General features: G+C 37.8%; 1 protein-coding gene across 46 annotated transcripts in view; it reads left to right on the top strand.

Moving 5' to 3' along the window:
* The first annotated feature begins 798 nt into the window (after window positions 1-798).
* ABI2 (abl interactor 2) overlaps window positions 799-17,937 on the top strand; it is an 86,784-nt gene continuing 69,645 nt past the window's right edge. For 12 of the 46 annotated variants that reach the window (XM_053918966.2, XM_053918969.2, XM_053918967.2 and 9 more), the window contains exon 1: window positions 801-1,133. In XM_053918966.2, coding sequence (XP_053774941.1) covers window positions 1,017-1,133 — 117 coding nt within the window. In that variant the 5' untranslated portion in view covers window positions 801-1,016. Of the gene's footprint in view, window positions 1,134-17,937 lie in introns of all 46 variants that reach the window. The other 34 variants (XM_024563925.4, XM_045198467.3, XM_045198474.3 and 31 more) reach the window with 9 other exon arrangements.

The raw sequence follows: 17,937 nt of genomic DNA on the forward strand, positions 1-17,937 counted from the left end.
AAAAAGATACATTTGGGGAATAAGAACAGAACTGCAAAATCAAAATGCTCTACCTTGAATTTTTGTAGCATTTAACATTTTTGAAGGTGCCTTCACATAAACTTTTATTTTCTCCATGTAACAGCCCTGTAAGGAAGGAAATTAGTACCAGCAAAACCGTTTCAGAAACTTTACAGAATCACGAAGAAGAGACAGCGAAGACAATATAACCAGAGAAATGACAGAGAAGGTTATCAGTGAGGACGCAGGGCAAGCACAAGAAGCTGAGGTCCACGGGACGGGCAAAATAGCTTTAATGGGCAAGAAAATGCAAAAAAAAGCCAGGGTGCAGGAAATTTGGGATCAGGAGACTGGAATGTACTTATGTGTCCCAAAGAGGACGGATGAGGTCAAAGATGAAGAGAAAAATGAGAAGTAATGCGGCACTTAAAGCTGCACGTAAGTTTTGTGGGCTGACACGTCCCTCAGGCCAATGGCCACAGTCAGGCCTCCGACCGCAGCTGAGCATCACGCGGAGGGGGCGTCGTGGGGGGCGCCGGCAGAAGACGCCCGGACTGAGTGGAGCGTTCGCTCCGGACTAACAAAGGCCGCCGGGGGGATTTCCCACACCGCGCGGCCCGCGGGGGCCGAAGGGTTAATGGCGCGCCGGCTCCAGAGCGCATCCCGGCCCCCACTCCGGTCGTCGCTAGGAGACGCCGGAAGTGGGGGAGGGGTGAGCGCGGGGCGGAGGGTGGGAATCTTTTTCAAGCGCCCTGGGCGGAGGGAGGGAGGGGAGCGTGCGTGCGCGCACCCGGCCAGCTGTCGCCGCGGTGACTGTCCTCCGAGTCCATCGGCTCGCGCCCCGCCCCCGTCCCTGCTGACCCCTCCCCTGTCGCGCGCGGGGGTGTTTCTCGCTCCTCCCGAGTTGCGGCCGCCGTGGCCGCTGCTCCTCCTCTCCCAGCCTTGGGTTTCCTTGGCGCCGCGGCCGCCGCTGCCTCTGCGGTCTGTATGAGGAGGAGGAGGAGGAGGATGTGAAGATGGCGGAGCTGCAGATGCTGCTCGAGGAGGAAATCCCGGGGGGGCGCCGGGCTCTCTTCGACAGCTACACGAATCTGGAACGGGTGGCCGATTACTGCGAGAACAACTACATCCAGGTGAGACGCATCTCCTGGCCCCGGCGCGCGGGGCCTCGGGGTGGTGAGCGGCGCGTGGGACCCCCCACCGCGGGCTGGGGGCGCAGGGCGCAGGGGCTGAGGCCCGGCCGGAGACCGGCCCTGCGGCGCCGGCGATTGGGGGTGGGGCAGGGTGGGAGTTGGGGCTGGTGAATGGATGAGAATCCTCCGGGTGGAGGAAATCGTAGCTTTAAAACATTTTTAAAAGCCGTGAATCAGGCAGTGTGTGGTGTCCCCGCCTCTTCGCTTCTCCTGCCCTCGGTCGCCCCCGCTCCCGGTGCCAGTCAATGTTCTGGATGGCGGGGGAGGCGGAGAGTGGCGTTTTCTATTTGACAGAATCATGCTCCCCCTGTGTGGCAGGGGTGTCGGGGATGCATGGGTCATCCCCTTACCCCAAGCTCTGGAGGATTTTTTTAAGGGACAGTGTTGCTGCAAAGTGAAGTGCCTCAGTTTCTATTCATGTGAATGCCTCAAGAAACTGTTATTTGAGTGTGTGGGTGTTTTTGTTTTTTGGCTTGTGTTTTAGATTCTAACTGGGGATACATACAGCAGAAGAGCAGTTGTCCCAGTTGTCTCTTTTTGGAAGTTACTGCTGTTTTCCTCTCTATGGAGAATGAAAAGCTGCATGATAATAAGCTTTCCCCTCTCCCAACCCGTTAGAATAAATGATTTATTTTCCTGTGGGAAAAACAGTTGTGACTGTTATTCAGAGAACATTAGGAAATGATCCTCCTGGTTTAATTTTTCCCGTGATGGTTGGTTTGGCACAGGGACTGAAAGTGGTAGTGCTGTGTATATGTGTATGGAGGCGGGGGATATTGGATGGGATGAGATTCAGCTGCACCTGGGTGAAGCAAAAGATTCTGTGGGTTAAAAAATCCTTCTTTAAAAAATTACTTGAAAGAATAAGTGAAAACGCATAGTTTGCAAATTCAGCATCTTTTGTTTTCTTATGACTGCTTCTGAATCACAGGTCCTACCTCCATTTTTTTCCTTCCCATTTGAATTCTCTTGGGAAAAAGGTGGAAATGGAAGAAGTATGTTAAATTGTTCCTGCACTATGGTCTTTTTTCTCCTCCTTCCATATTCATCTCTCCAGGCATCCTTCTTAACATCAGGTATTGGGGAGCATTCTCAAGTTTTAGTTTAAACTAAAAAAAAAGGGGAGTATTAAAATGTATAGGTTCATACATTTTGTGAGGACCGCATGGTTAATCAAGAATGGTATTGATATTTTACTTGATTAGGTATATACTGACCTCTTTATTATCTTGTAGGGAATATTTATAATGGAGAGTGAACCAGATATAATCCAAGGCTTTTCTCTCCAAAGAGGCAGTTGAAAGTATATGGTTAGTAGGAAAAGAAAGACTGTGTCTTGGGTTAAAGATTTTGTGCAAAAATATAGTTGTCCATATTTGTAGAGTGCCTTTCTCTTTCTAAAAAAATATTTATTGATTGATTGATTTGAGAGAGAGAGGAAGGGAGGGAGGGAAAAGGAGAGAGAAAAGGAGGGAGGGAGGAAAGAGAAATATCGATTTCTTGTCCCCTTACTTATGTATTCATTGGTTGATTCTTGTATTTGCTGTGACGGATCCTGCCACCTTGGAGTAGGGGACGACACGAACCACCTGAGCACCCGGCCAGGGCTGTAGGGTGCTTTTCTGACACTGAGTGGAGTGGGAGAGAGTGCAAGGTTCTGTGGCTCAATTTTGCACTAAATATATTCAAAAGTCTTTTATGGCCTATGGCCTCATACTGTGTCAAGGTTTGATGATATCCATCTAGTGTCTACAGAATTTCATAGTGTAGTTACTAGAAGCTGCTCTGTGAACAAATGATAACATATACTGTGTAAATTTATACTGTATAATGGACTTCAGGTGGGAAGTACTGGAAGACACTTTGCTGTCTCAGGGAGTTCACATTCTCTAGGAGAGGCAACTAAAGGACTGAAGTGGTAATTCTATTGCCTTGTGCAGCGTGTTACTAGTGAAAGTTAAAGGTCAGAAGAGAAATTGAGGGTGAACAAATGATTGTGTTGCTCTTAACTACCAGTAAGTAAAGAAAACAGATTTGTCTCTCTTCGGAATTGTTATTGTAATTTCAAGGTATAGTACTCCTTAGATTATAATTATTACATAAAGGTGAATGAAAGTACATGGATTAATAAAGGTGAGAGGTTAAAGGGATCAGTGATTGTCTTTTTATATTTACACACTGTCTTAGCAGTGGGACTCAATTTAGTGGTGGCATTTTAAAATTCAAAAAATAAATATTGATTAATAGAAATGGATTTGAATTTTGAAATATTTCTTCAATTTAGCATCTAAAACAGATTGTATTTTTTTACCTTAGATTATCATCAGTTTTAGGATCCACTGGGCATATTTTTCATGTTCTCTTCTCAGATGACAGCTCTTACGTGATTTGTTTGTAGTAAAGTTGATGAATAGAACATGGTAATAGTGATTTGTGCTGACCTAGCTGCACATTCGGGAGGCTCTCCTTGCAATCCGAAGAACTGACCAGCGGGGGTTTTGATGCTGCCTCTGGCCCTGCAATAGATGAAAGTTAATTGGTGGGATCAGTGACCAAATGGTCAATTTAGCCTTATTATAGCATCATGCCCTAAACACTAGCTCAAGCTAACTAACCTGACACCCAGTTTTATTGTGTGGAAATGTAATTTTTGCTTGTAAAGCAGAAAAAGGATGGATCTGTTGATCATATGTAACAAAAGGTAAGGTATTTTTTTCCCCTCAGTGTTCTTTTTTTTTAAAAAAAATTTATTTTTTATTGTTATTCAATTACAGTTGTATGCCTTTTCTTCCCTTCCCTCCCCCCACCCCAAGTGTTCTTTTTTTTTTTTAAGGATTTTAATTTATTTTTAGAGAGGGGAAGGGAGGGAGGAAGAGAGGGAGAGGAATATCAGTGTATGGTTGCCTCTTGTATGCCCCCTACTGGGGACCTGGCCTACCTAGGCATGTGGCCTGTCTGGGAATCAAACCCGTGATCCTTTGGTTTGCAGGCTGGCACTCAATCCTCTGAGCCACACCAGCCAGGGCCTCAGTGTTCTTAAGTAGCTGGTTTTATGCATAGGAATATCAAAAAATTTAAGATAAATAGGAATATTCTAAATGTGAATTCTAATGTGTGAAATTGACAAAGGAGGGAAAATGATTGTGCTGTCCTGAAAACAGTTGTCTCTTTAAATTGTTTCTATGTTATAAAAATATCTTTCAGGTATATTATCAGCATTAGAAGTGATCAGATATTGTCTGTATGAACGCCAACAAAATCTACAGGTAGAACAGAGCAGGGTTGTAAGTAGTAGTTTTCTACTTTAATGCAGTGAAACAAATTTAAAAATAATCTGTAGTAAAATTTTAGATGATTTTTGTTTTATTCAACCTCTAGAACATTTTTCTAAAATGTGATGATAGAAAGTTATAGTTGAGATTTGATGATATTTACCATTGTTCATTATTTGGATGTGGAACAAAATTATCCAATAAAATGAATTTGCTTAGAAGAACAGAAATTATGAATTTATCTTAATATTTTATTTGAATTCTCTTGCTTTTTAATAACAGGAGAGGTATCATTAAAAGCTCTCCTTTTTTTCTTTTTATTAGGAAGGATACTCCACAATTCATTAAAAACTGCATGAAAGGTTTATAAAGAGATAATAGAATTATGTCTGTTTCCTAGCCAGTTTCATAAAAATGTAATTACTAAAAGATATAGATATTTAAAATTCTTATTTAATAAAAGCCATAGAATATATACTTACTGTTGAAAAATTATTAGAAAATACAAATTGTCTAATCATTTTGAACATTTATCTAGTATTTATAATTTTAAATCTTTTTGATATAAGTAACATATAATATATCATTTTTTTACAAAAATAGGTTCATATTCTATAGTACCTCTGTATCATTCTCTAAAAAGAAACTTTTAATGGTACTTGGCTTGCCCTTGTCTTTTATGGGTGTCATAGAGTAATATGGAAAGGAGGTTTGTGTTGATGTGTTTGAGTTCTCTCTGTTCTCACAAATAGAGGAATCTTACGAGTACCTACAGTGACAAAGAAGAGAAATAACATCAGTCATTTGAGAGTAGAAACCTAAGATCCTTCCCTGTGATTTTTGTCTTTACTTCCACAGACAAGAGTAAACCACATACGTCGACTGAATTAGGGAAACTCAATTTCCATAGATTGAGGTGATTTAATTTACCAGGATTTTATCAAGGTTTCTCATCCTTAGTGATACCAGTCCTGACTTCCCAGCAGAGACATTCAGTGTTTGGATTTTCACAAGACAAACCAGTCAATATCAAGAACTTTGACAGAATTGGAAAACATACTAAATTATATTCTGAGCCTATTCTTTTTATAATTAAAAATTTTAAATTTAATTTTAAAATAATTCTTGGCCCTGGCTGGTGTGGCTCAGTGGATTCCAGCCTTCGAACCAAAGGGTCGCCAGTTCAATTCTCAGTCAGGACACATGCCCGGGTTGTGGGCCAGGACCCCAGTAGGGGGCACGTGAGAGGCAACCACACATTGATGTTTCTCTCCCCCTCTTTCTCCCTCCCTTCCCCTCTCTAAAAATAAATAAAATATTTAAAAAATAAAAATATTTTTTTGTAATTTTGTTATTGTGCACTTTCTACACCTTCTCCAAGGTACTTAATCGGCCTCTTAATACCCTTCATTGATCCAAGGACTTCAGCTGCACTTCATTTTTTGTCCTACTTTGAAAAGCTTGTTTTGAAATTGCCCTTTAGTCAGACAAGTCATAAACTCTTTTCTTTGCCTTCTTACCTTGGTATGATTAATGTATGAATGTGTGATAGGTTTCCTTTATTCAGGGTGGCCTATTTTCTCCCAAAGAATGGTTTATAACCAAATTGGTTTCCTCATGTGTAGGATATATATTTCAGATATTTTTAAGAATGAGATCCTTTGGTGTTATTTTCCTTTTAAGCCTCAAGGAATTTTAATAGCATTCATTGGAAGTAAGTATAAATATAATCTTTTGGTGAATGAATGGAAGTATCCTGAAAGTTATATTAAACTATCCATAGACTTTTGATAGCTTATGATTGAATTTTTATGGGACTTAATAGATTGACTTTTGGAGTAGCATGTGGTCCAACGCCTGCTACTTTGAATTTTTCATTTACTTTGTATTCCTTCTCCACATACAAAACTTGTAGAAGATAAGAGTCATGTCTTAAAATTTTTAATATCCATTAGGCATATGATGTTGTACATAGAGTAGACACTAATTAAATAGTTGCTGAATGTCAGAAATACATTCTTGACTGTATTTGAGACTGTGCACTGTATTATTTTATAGGCTGAATTTAATTACTTCTAAATTTCCTTTACAAGCTTTTCTTTTCTTATGATTTAGTAAGCAACATTCATACTGCAGTCATTACTTTGCCAGGAACAGAATTTTACTTTTATTTTATTTTATTTTTAATCCTCACCTGAAGATTTGTTTATTGATTTGAGAGAGAGAGAGAGAGAGAGAGAGAGAAAGAAAGAAACATTAATTTTGCCTCCTGTATGTGCCCTGACCGGGAATCAAACTGACGACACTGTGGTTTGCAAGCCAGTGCTCAGTCCACTGAGTCACACCAGCCAGGGCTCTTTTGTGCATTTAAAAAAGTTGTTTACTTATTGTTGAGTTTCTAGAGTTCTTTATATATTCTGGATACAAATACTTTTTAGATATGTATTTTGTGAATATTTTCACCCAGTATGTGATTTGTCTTTTCATTTTAAGAATTTTTTTTACAGAGCAGAAGTTTTAAATTTTGATGGAGTCTAATATATCAATTTTTTCTTTTATTCACATTTTTGTTGTTATAGCTAAGAAATATTTATCTAACCTAAAGTCATAAAGATGTTCTGTTTTTTTCTTTTAGACATTTTTATAGTTTTAGGTTTACAGTTAAGTATATGAACCATTTAGAAATAATTTTTTTACATGGTGTGAGGTATATGGGTCAAGGTTGTTTTTTGTTTTGTTTGGTTTGGCAAATGACTATTTGATTGTTAAAGAACCATTTGTGGGAAAGACTCCTTTCTCCATTGAATTCCTTTGGCTGAAATCAATTGACCAATGTGTTTGGGTCTGTTTTGGTATTTTGTTTGTTGATGTGTATGTATGTACTCTTTGTCTTTACCATACTGGAGTATTACAGTAAGTCTTGAAGTCAAAGTAGTGTGAATCTTTTACTTTGCTCTTTGTCAGAATTGTTTGGGCTATTCTAGGTCTTTTGCTTTTTCTGTGTGTGTTTTGGTATTGGCTTGTTAATTTCTGCAGACTTGCTGGGAAATGGCATTGAATCTGTAGATCATTTGGGGACAAATTGACATTTTCAAAATATAGAATGTTCTAATATATGGGTTTGATATTTCTCTCTGTTTATTTAGGTTGTCTTTGATGTTTCAAAATTGTTGTCCTTAGAATACACACAAACTTTGCACATTTTATATTTATCCCATGAGGGCAGGGAGTTTTGTCTCTTTCATTGCCAGCATCTGGAACAGTGTCTGGGACAAAATAGGCATTCAGTAAATATTTGTTAAATGAATAAATTAGGTCTTTCCTAGTAAGCAGTAGAAAATACCTATTTGAGAGCTGTGAAATAGTTTTCCAAGGTTGAAGAGTTTGTAGATTTTTCTATAGGTAAATAAAGTTGTTCAGTACTTTTCATCAGTTCAGCATATTCGATGTAGGTGTGATCAAAAATTGACAGTGTTATTTCAAACATAGCATTTACTTTAGAGTAAATTTGGCAGTTCAGTTACTTTCACTTAGTGCAGGGCTTATTCTGTAGTGGATGCTCGTCAATTGTCTGAGCTGATCTACAGCTTCTTGGGAAATAAGCAAGGGAGATATTCCTATATTTAAAAAATCAGATAAGTAAACTCAAACTTAACCTCTGACTCTGCTAAACTAAAATTCAGTTAACACAGCAATAGTGGTCTTTTCCCCTTGTGTCCTCTGTGTTTTGTTGAGTAAAACGATTGAATTTAGGACTCATGCCATTTAAAATGCTTTAGTATATATTTTTCCTTATTCATTCAAAAAATATTTATTGAGCTTTTGTCCATGCTGGGAATCAGTGGTAAGTAACTCATGGACCTGACAGTCTAGTTCTGTTAACCATTTTAATTCCTATGGTGAGCTTCTGTTGTAAATTCTGATTAGTTGGGTTTGAACTGAATATAACATGGGACGATTTTTCTTTTGTTGTTTTTGCTGACCATTATTTGTCTCTGTCTTTGTCTATAGAGGTGAGTAGATGCATTGTTCCAGAAGAACTTTCAGAAACTACAAAACAAAATTAAATAGTGGAAGCCAACAAGGGTTGCCAGCCTTTTCCAATATTTAGTCCCCCAAGTCTTCAACCAGATGATAGATCTTGAATAATGATACTTTTTCCTCTCCCTTAAAAGTTTTTACTCCAAATATAGAAGAGCAGGCCATGTTCACAGAAAGAATTTGAGTTACTTATCTTTGTTTTGTTTCTGATAGTAGGGGAAAAGCTTTTCGTCTTTTTACCATTAAGTACACCTCATTTTATTATGCTTCACTTTATTGCGCTTCACACATGTTGTGTTTTTTACAACCTGAAAACCTGAAAGCCAGACCTTGCTGTTTTGAGATACTTGTTTTGTTTTGGTGGTCTGGAACCAGACCTGCAGTTATCTCCAAGGTATGCCTGTATGATGTTAGCTGCGGGTTTTGTCGTAGGTATCCTTTATCAGGTTGAGCACATTCCCTTCTGTTCTTAGTTTGTGTTTTTATCATGAAAGGGCGTTGAATTTGTCAAATCACTTCTCTATATCTGTTGAGCTGGTCATGTGTTTTTCCTCTTTATTCTATTAATATGATGCATTCATAGATTGATACATTGATTGATTTTCCTATGTTGAACCACTCTTACATTCCAGGGATAAATCCCACTTGTCATGGGTTATAATCCTTTTAATATGATTCTGGATTTGGCTTGCTAGTATTTTATTGAGGATTTTGTGGTATTAGAATTGGTATTATTTCTTACTTGTAGAATTTACCAGTGGTGCTATCTGAACCTAATTATTCTTTGTGAGGTCGTTTTAAGCAAAAATTTTAATTTTTTTAATAGACATGGCTGTTCAGAATTTGTCTAAGTTATCTCATTTATTTGCAGTTTTCCTACAGTTCCATTAATATCTTAAGTGTCTGTAGACTCTTTACTGATATTATCTTTCTAGATCTTGATAGTGGTTACATTGTATACACTCTTTTTTTTCCTGATTAGTTCTGGCTAGGAGGTTGTCAATTTTATTGATCTCAAAGAACTAACTTTTGATTTTCAGTGATTTTCTTGTTTTTTCTGTTTTTTAAAATTGATTTGGGTTCTCACATATTTCTGCTTTCTTGGGTTTAATTTGTACTTTTTTTCTTTGAAGTATAAGCTGATTTTCTAATAGACATTTAGTGCTATAAATTTTTCTCTTAAGTAGCTGTTTTAGTGACATCTCGCAGTTCTGTTTTTATTTTCATACATTTCAAAACACTTTCTAATTTCCCTTTTAATGGTTTTTTGTTTTTGTTTCGAGCAATGGGTTTTGGAAATATTTCCAATTTGGAGATTTTTCATGGTTCTTTTTGATAATTGACTTCTAATCTGATTCTGCTGTTTTTAGAAAACATACTTTGACTTGAATTTTTAAGGTATTTTTGAGACTTTTAAAGGTCTGTAGTAGGGTTTAATTTGGTAAATATTTTGTGTGCTCTTGGACAAATATTCTGCTCTTGGGTGGAGTGTTCTTTAAATATCAGTTAGCTCAAAGTGGTTAATGGTGGTGTTCAAGTCTTTTATACAGTATTGCTTACTTTCTATTCTGTCAGTTATTAAGAGTGGGTATTGTTATATTTGACTATACCTGTGGATTTGTCTATATCTTGTAATTCTTTCAGGTTTTACGTCATGTATTTTGCAGCTCTGTTGTTAATATATAAATGTTTACATTTATTTTGTTCTTTTAATGAATTGGCATCTTTAGAAAGCACCCTTTTAAGATAGCTAGTTACATTTTTCCTCTGAAATCTACTTTGTCTGATATTAATATAACCAGTTTGGTTTTCTTTTGATTAATTTTAGTAGATGTATCTTTTTTTCTTTTTCTTTTATCCTGGTTGTAGCTTGTCTATAAAGTGTATTTTTAAGGGGCATACATATATATGATTATGCTCTAACAACCTTTTTGTTGTCATGTTTAGGTTATTTACATTTTGTATGATTATTAATATGTTTAGATTTAATGCTGTCATCTTACTATTTTCTGTCTCATCCATCTTTATTCCCCTTTTCTACCTTCTTTTGGTGTGAGTAGCTCATAATTCTAGTATATTTCCTTTGTTGGCTTATTAGATATAACTGTTTTGTAATTTTAATGGTTGCTTTAAGGTTTATCTCAAATCTCTTTTCAAATATATTATACCACTTTCTTTTAAAAGATTTTTTAAAAATTTCTTTTTAAAGAGGAAAAGGGAGGGAGAGAAACATCAATGTGTGGTTGCCTCTCACATGGTAACCTGGCGTGTGCCCTGACTGGGAATTGAACTGGCAACCCTTTGGTTTGTAGGCTGGCACTTAGTCCACTGAGCCGCAGCAGCTAGGGCTCCACTTTTTGCATAGTATGTGAATCTTACAGTATTATACTTCCATTTCTCCCTTCTCATCCTTATACTATGTTGTCATACATTGTATGTATATATGCTATAAATCCTGCAGTGCATTCTTCTTAATTTTTGTTTAAACAGCCAGTTATCTTTTAAAAAAATTTGAATAATGTTAAAAAATCATATATTTACCCATATATTTACCCATATGTTTACCCATATATTTACCCATATACCATAACTGGTACTTTTCATTCCTGTGTGTAGACCTGTATTTTTTTCCTGTTGTTTTCTTCTGCCTGTAGGACTTCCTTTAATAATCTTGTGCAGATATGTCGGTGATAAGTTTTTTTTTAACTTGTGTATGTTTGAAAATATCTTTTCTTTGTCTTTGTTTTGAAAGGTAATTTTGGCCCTGGCTGGTGTGTCTCAGTACTGAGTGGGCCTGTGAACTGAAAGGTTGCTGGTTTGATTCCTGGTCAGGGCACGTGGTCAGGGCACGTGTCTGGGTTTTGGACCAGGTCCCCAGTTGGGGACATGTGAGAGGCAACCAATTGATGTATCTCTTTCTCTCTTTTTCCCTTCCTTCCCGTCTCTCTAAAAATAAATAAGTAAATAATTAAAAAATAAAAAAGGGAAAGGTAATTTTGTTGGGTATAGCTTTCTTGGTGGACAGTTTTTAGTTTCAGTAAAGATGGTGCCTCACTATTCTCTGGCTTACATTGTTCAAGTGAAAAATTTGCTTTCATTTCCTTTCTATCACTGCTGCTGTTGCTGCTACTGCTGCTGCTGCTTCTTTTTAGCTATTTGATTTTAATATGTCTTGTGTAGTTTTTTCCTCCTTCTTTGTGTTCAGGTTTTATTGTTCTTCCTTTAAAAAATATTTTTTTAAAGATCTATTTATTTATTCTTGGGGAGAAAGGAAGGGAGGGAGAATGAGGGGGAGAGAAACATCAATCTGTTGTCTTGCACATGGCCCGCAACCCAGGCATGTGCCCTGACTGGGAATTGAACCTGCGACCTTTGACTGCCAGATGATGCTCCACCAACCTGAGCTTCACTGGTCCAGGCTCATTGTAGTTCTTTGATCTGTGAATGTAATGATCTTTTGTCAAATTTGAAAATTTTTCATGCGTTATTTTGTCAAATATTTTTTCTATTGACAGCCCTCTGAAACTTCAATAACCTGTATATTATGGCATTTGAAGTTGTTCCACAGCTTTTCATTTTCTTAAATTAGATTTTATTTCCTTTTAGAGAGAGGGGGAAGGAGGGAGGGAAACATCAGTGTGTGAGAGGTACATCGATAGGTTGCCTCTTGCCATGCCCCCAACTGGGGACCTGGCCTGCAACCCAGGCGTGTGCCCTTACTGGGAATTGAACCAGCAACCTTTTGGTTTGCAGGCTGGCACTCAATCCACTGAGCCACACAGGCCAGGGCCACAGCTTTTCATTTTTTAAAATCTCTTTTTTCTCTGTGCTTCATTTTGGAGAAATTATGTTCTTTTGTCTTAACTGTTTTTTGTAAATGTTTTCTTTTATTCCATTTCTTGTATGCTTTATCTCAGACATTATAGATTTCATCCCTAGAAGTTATATATGGGTCTTTTTATGTCATCTGGGACTCAACTTTTTAAATGCATAGAAATAATATTATAATAATTATTTTAATGGCATTGCTAATTTTAACATTTGTATCAATTCTTGGTGGGTTTCAATGAATTTTCCTCTGTATTATTGGTCATATTTTCTTCCTCCTTTACATGACTAGTAATCTTTGATTGAATGAATACTTGTCACTGTGATTATTACTTTACTGGGTGCTGGATTTTTTTTTTTAATATTCCTATTAATGTTCTGAGATTTGTTCTTGAATGCAAGTTATTTGGAAACTGTTGGAGTCTTTTAAGGTTTGTTTGGTGGGCCAGTGGAGTGTTTTCTCCACTAATCAGAAGGCAAGACCCTTCTGTGTAATCTAACTAGTGCCCCACGAAGTGGGGAGGTTTTCCATTTCTCTGGAAGAAACATGCACCGTTCCCTGCCCTGTTTGAGCAACAGGCACTCTTCCTTATAATCTTGGGTGACTCTTTCCCCATCCTTGGGTAGTTTTCTCATATGCATGCACTGATCAATACTCTGCTCGATACTAGGAAACACTGCACAGCTGTGGATTTCTGTCTCTGGGCAACTTTCTGATACTTTTGCTTTGGGAACTGTGATGGGCTTGGTCTTCCCAGCCTTTTACCTCTGTCTCCTGAACTCTAGTTTCTGCCAACTGTATCATAATAATATTCTTTTTTTAGCAGAATTTTTTCTCCTTCCAATACAGGATTATTGCACTTGTCATGCCACTGTTATTTATTTTTAATATATTTTATTGATTATGCTATTACAGTTGTCCCATTTCCTCCCTTTCACTTCCCTCTGCCCTGCACACTTCCTCCCTCCCACATTCCCCCCCATAGTTCATGTCCATGGGTCCTACATATAAGTTCTTTGGTTTCTACATTTCCTATACTATTCTTACCCTTCCCCTGTCTATTTTCTATCTACCATTTATGCTACTTATTCTCTGTACCTCCCCCCCCCACTCCCCTGTTAACCCTCCATGTGATCTCGATTTTTGTAGTTCTGTTCCTGTTCTAGTTGTTTGCTTAGTTTGCTTTTGTTTTTGTTTTAGGTGGGGTTGTTAATAACTGTGAGTTTGCTGTCATTTTACTGTTCATAGTTTTATCTTCTTTTTCTTAGATAAATCCCTTTAACATTTCATATAATAAGGGCTTGGTGATGAACTCCTTTAACTTGGCCTTATCTGAGAAGCACTTTATCTGCCCTTCCATTCTAAATGAAAGCTTGGCTGGATGCTGTAATCTTGGATGTAGGTCCTTGCCTTCATGACTTGGAATACTTCTTTCCAGCCCCTTCTTGCCTGTAAGGTCTCTTGAGAAATCAGCTGGCAGTCTTATGGGAACTCCTTTGTAGGTAACTGTGTCCTTTTCTCTTGCTGCTTCTAAGATTCTCTCCTTATCTTTAATCTTGGGTAATGTAATTATGATGTGCCTTGGTGTGTTCCTCCTTGGGTCCAACTTCTTTGGGACTCTCTGAGCTTCCTGGACTTCCTGAAAGTGTATTTCCTTTGCCAGATTGGGGAAAGTTCTCCTTCATTTTGTTTTCAAATAAGATTTCAGTTTTTTGCTCTTCCTCTTCTCCTTCTGGCACCCCTATAATTCGGATGTTGGAACGTTTAAAGATGTCCTAGAGGTTCCTAAGGCTCTCCTCATTTTTTTGAATTCTTGTTTCTTCATTCTTTTCTGGTTGGATGTTTCTTTCTTCCTCCTGGTCCACACCGTTGATTTGAGTTCCAGTTTCCTTCCCATCACTGTTGGTTCCCTGTACATTTTCCTTTGTTTCTCTTAGCATAGCCTTCATTTTTTCATCTAATAGGTTGACCAAATTCAACCAATTCTGTGAGCTTCCTGATTACCAGTGTTTTGAACTGTGTGTCTGATAGGTTGGCTGTCTCTTCATTGCTTAGTTGTATTTTTTCTGGAGCTTTGATCTCTTCTTTCATTTGGACCTTTTTTTTTTTTTTTTGTCTTGACGTGCCTGTTACTTAAAGGGGTGGATCCTTAGGTGTTCACCAGGGCAGGGCCACCCATGTGACTGCACTGTGATGCTGTATGTGAGGGAGGGGTCCTAGAGGGAGCAGTGGCGCTTGCTCTGCTCTCTTCCGCGTTTCAGTCACTTTCCTTGCTACCTACAATCAAATTGGGCCCTTCTGGTGCTGATTCCTGAGTGGGTGGGCTTGTGCACGCTCTAGGCCCCTGTGGGTGTCTCCAACAAACTCTCCTGTGAGGCTGGGAGTTTCTCCCACTGCCGCCTGAACCCCCACAGGTGTTTTCATTCAGAGGTTTGAGGCTTTATTTCCTCAATACCAGAGTTCCAGTGTGGAACCCCCACAGAGTTCGGTGCTGGAACTCTCGGTTGCGAGGTCTGTTTCCCAGGACACCAGCTGCTGCCTCGCTAGCCAGCTGCAGCTTTTCCCACCCCGCTCCACAATCCGCCACCTTGCTGGGTTTGCCGGGTGTTGCCTTGCTACGAGTCCTCTCCACTGGGCTGCCTGTCTCTGCCCCTCCTACTGGTCTGGATGAATGTTTCTTCTTTATCTCCTTGGTTGTCGGACTTCCATACAGTTTGATTTTCTGTCAGTTCTGGTTATTTTTTGTTTTTAAATTGTTGTCCTTCTTTTGGTTGTGCGAGGAGGCACAATGTGTCTACCTACTCTCCATCTTGGCCAGAAGTCTGTCATGCCACTTTTAGAACAATTCCTTACCTTTAAAAAATTTTTCATTATACTCATATTTTGAGTTTATGTGTTTTGTTTGCTTTTTCCTTTAGAATATTTTTTGATTTGAGTTTGTGATAGTTTCCTATGATTATATTTAGCTTATGCAGTTTTGCAGATTTGGCAGGAAATAAGTGATACATTCTTAGTGTGGTGCATCATATTAGGAGTGTGTCCCATTATTGGTGATATTAAGTTTGACTACTTGTTTTGAGTATTTGCCATATTTCTGTTATATAAGAACATTTCTCCTTTTTGTAATGATTAATAGTCTTACATTGATTTTCTTATGTATATATGATTTTTGCCTGAAACAGTTATTGCTGTGGTGGTTGTAAAGTGATGGTTTTTCTAACTATTTCATTTCTTGATGTGCTTATTTGTTATTTGGAGGGGGAAATGAGTAGGAGATTGGATTTCTGCTCTAGCTGTGGTGTATGCTGGCCAGAACAGTGTGGAAACATTGAGTTTTTCTGTGGTAGTGTAGCATTGTCCAGTTACTAGCTTCATGAGTATTGAGTGCTGAGATGTGGCACATACATTTTTTAGATGATGTACATTTACTTGGTATGGTAGGTTCTAGAACTAATAGTAATTATGTGTCAATTTCCTGATTACAGCATGATACAATAGTACATTTCTCATATTAGGAGTTACAGTGGTTGCCTTATGAGTCTTCCCCAGTGCTCTGATTCTTTTACTCGTGGACCAATTCTGTAATTTTGTTATGGACATGATATTTGGAGGCGAATCTTAGAGTTTAATTCTCTAGTGTTTCCTTGGTTAATTCTCAGTGCCTTGTACAAATATTCAAAGTGAGTGTGATACTGATTTACTTTTTCCCAGCTTTAATGAGAGGTAATTGACATGTAACATCATGTAAGTTAAGGTTTTTAACTTGACAATTTGATACATGTACGTATTGTGAAATTTTTATCACAATAGCGTTTATCACTTTACAAAATACTTATTTTTTTGGAAGGGGCAGTGAGAACATTTAAGATTTACTCTCTCAGCAACTTTCAAGTATATACTATAGTATTTTAACTTTAGTCAACATTGTGTACATAGATTACCAGCACTTATTTATCTAATGAGTGAAAGTTTGTACTCTTTGACCAACACCTTTCCATTTCCTCCACCCCCCTCCCCTAGCCCCTGACCACCACCGTTCTGTGTTTTACAAGTTTGGCTTTTTTAGATTCCACATATAAGTGTTATCACACAGTGTTTGTTTTCTGTGCCTGGCTTATTTCACTTAGCATAATGCAGTCCGTGTTGTTGCAAGTGGATTTCCTTCATTCTCATGACTGAATAACATCCCGTTGGCGTGTGTGTGTGTGTGCATACATGTCACATCATTTTTTTTCATTCATCTGTAGATGGACACTTAGGTTGTTTCCATATCTTGGCTATTGTGAGTAATGCTGCAATGATTTTTTTGAAATAGGATTTTGTTTCCTTTGGATATAGATCCAGAAGTGGGATTGTTGGATTATATGGTAGTTCTATTTTTAACTTTTTGAGGAACCAATATCCTGTTTTCTACAGTGGCTATATGAATTTACATTCCTACCAGCAGTACACAAGATTTCCCTTTCTCCACAACTGCACCAACAACACTTGTGAGTTCCTTTCTTTTTAATGATAGCCTTCTAACAGGTATGAGGTGATATCTCATTGCAGTTTTGATTTGCATTTTCCTGATGCTTAATGATTTTGAGTACCTTTTCATGTACCTGTTGACCATATGTGTATCTTTGGAAAAATGTATATATAATTCCTCTGCCCATTTTTAATCTAGTTTTTTTATTTTGCTCTTGCATTACATGACTTCCTTAAATATGGTTTGCATATATTTTCTCCTGTCCTATAGGTTGTTTTTTCATTTTGTTGATGGTTTCTTTTGCTGTATAGATTTTTAACTTGATGTAGTCTCACTTGTTTGTTTTTGCTTTTATAATTTGTGCTTTTGGTGTTCTGTGTAAAAATAGTTGTCAAGAGCTACATCAAAAAGTTTTTCCCCTGTGTTTTTTCTGGGAACTTTGTGGTTTCAGGTCTTATGTTTAAGTCTCTAATCTAATCCATTTTGAGTTAATTTTTGTGAGTGGTGTAAGATAGGGGTCCAATTCTATCCTTCTGCATGTGATTATCCAGTTTTCCCAGCATCATTTATTGAAGAGGCTATCCTCTCCTCATTGAGTATTCCTGGCTCCCTTGTCAAATATTAGTTGACTGTATGTGAAGATTTATTTATGAACTGGCTGTAATTTTGTTCCATTTGTGCCTTTTAAATTCCATACTGTTTTGATTACTATAGCTTTGTAATGTAGCTCAAAATCATGAGGTATGAAATTGTCCTCTTTGTTCTTTCTTGGATTTGCTTTTCAGGGTCTTTTATGGTCATGCAAATGATGGCTTTTTTTTTTATTTCTGTAAAAAAATGTGGCACTGTTTTTTATTTGAATTTTGACTAGTACACCATGGTCCCCAAGGGGATTATTAGCATAGTACGCACCATTTGATTGACTCTTCATTGTGTTTTTGTCCTTGACTTTTGCACATGTTGTAATACTTATGTTACTGTTAAGATATTTGGGTGTAGAGAGGAGCTATGGCCCTTTGTGTACTACTGCTTATTTTTTATTGACGTTTAGTGATACAATATTATGTCACTTCAGGTGTACAACATAATGACTTGATATTTGTATATATTGCAAAATTATCACCACAATAA

The sequence above is a fragment of the Desmodus rotundus genome, chromosome 2 (genome assembly GCF_022682495.2).
Source record: "Desmodus rotundus isolate HL8 chromosome 2, HLdesRot8A.1, whole genome shotgun sequence".
Taxonomy (NCBI): domain Eukaryota; kingdom Metazoa; phylum Chordata; class Mammalia; order Chiroptera; family Phyllostomidae; genus Desmodus; species Desmodus rotundus.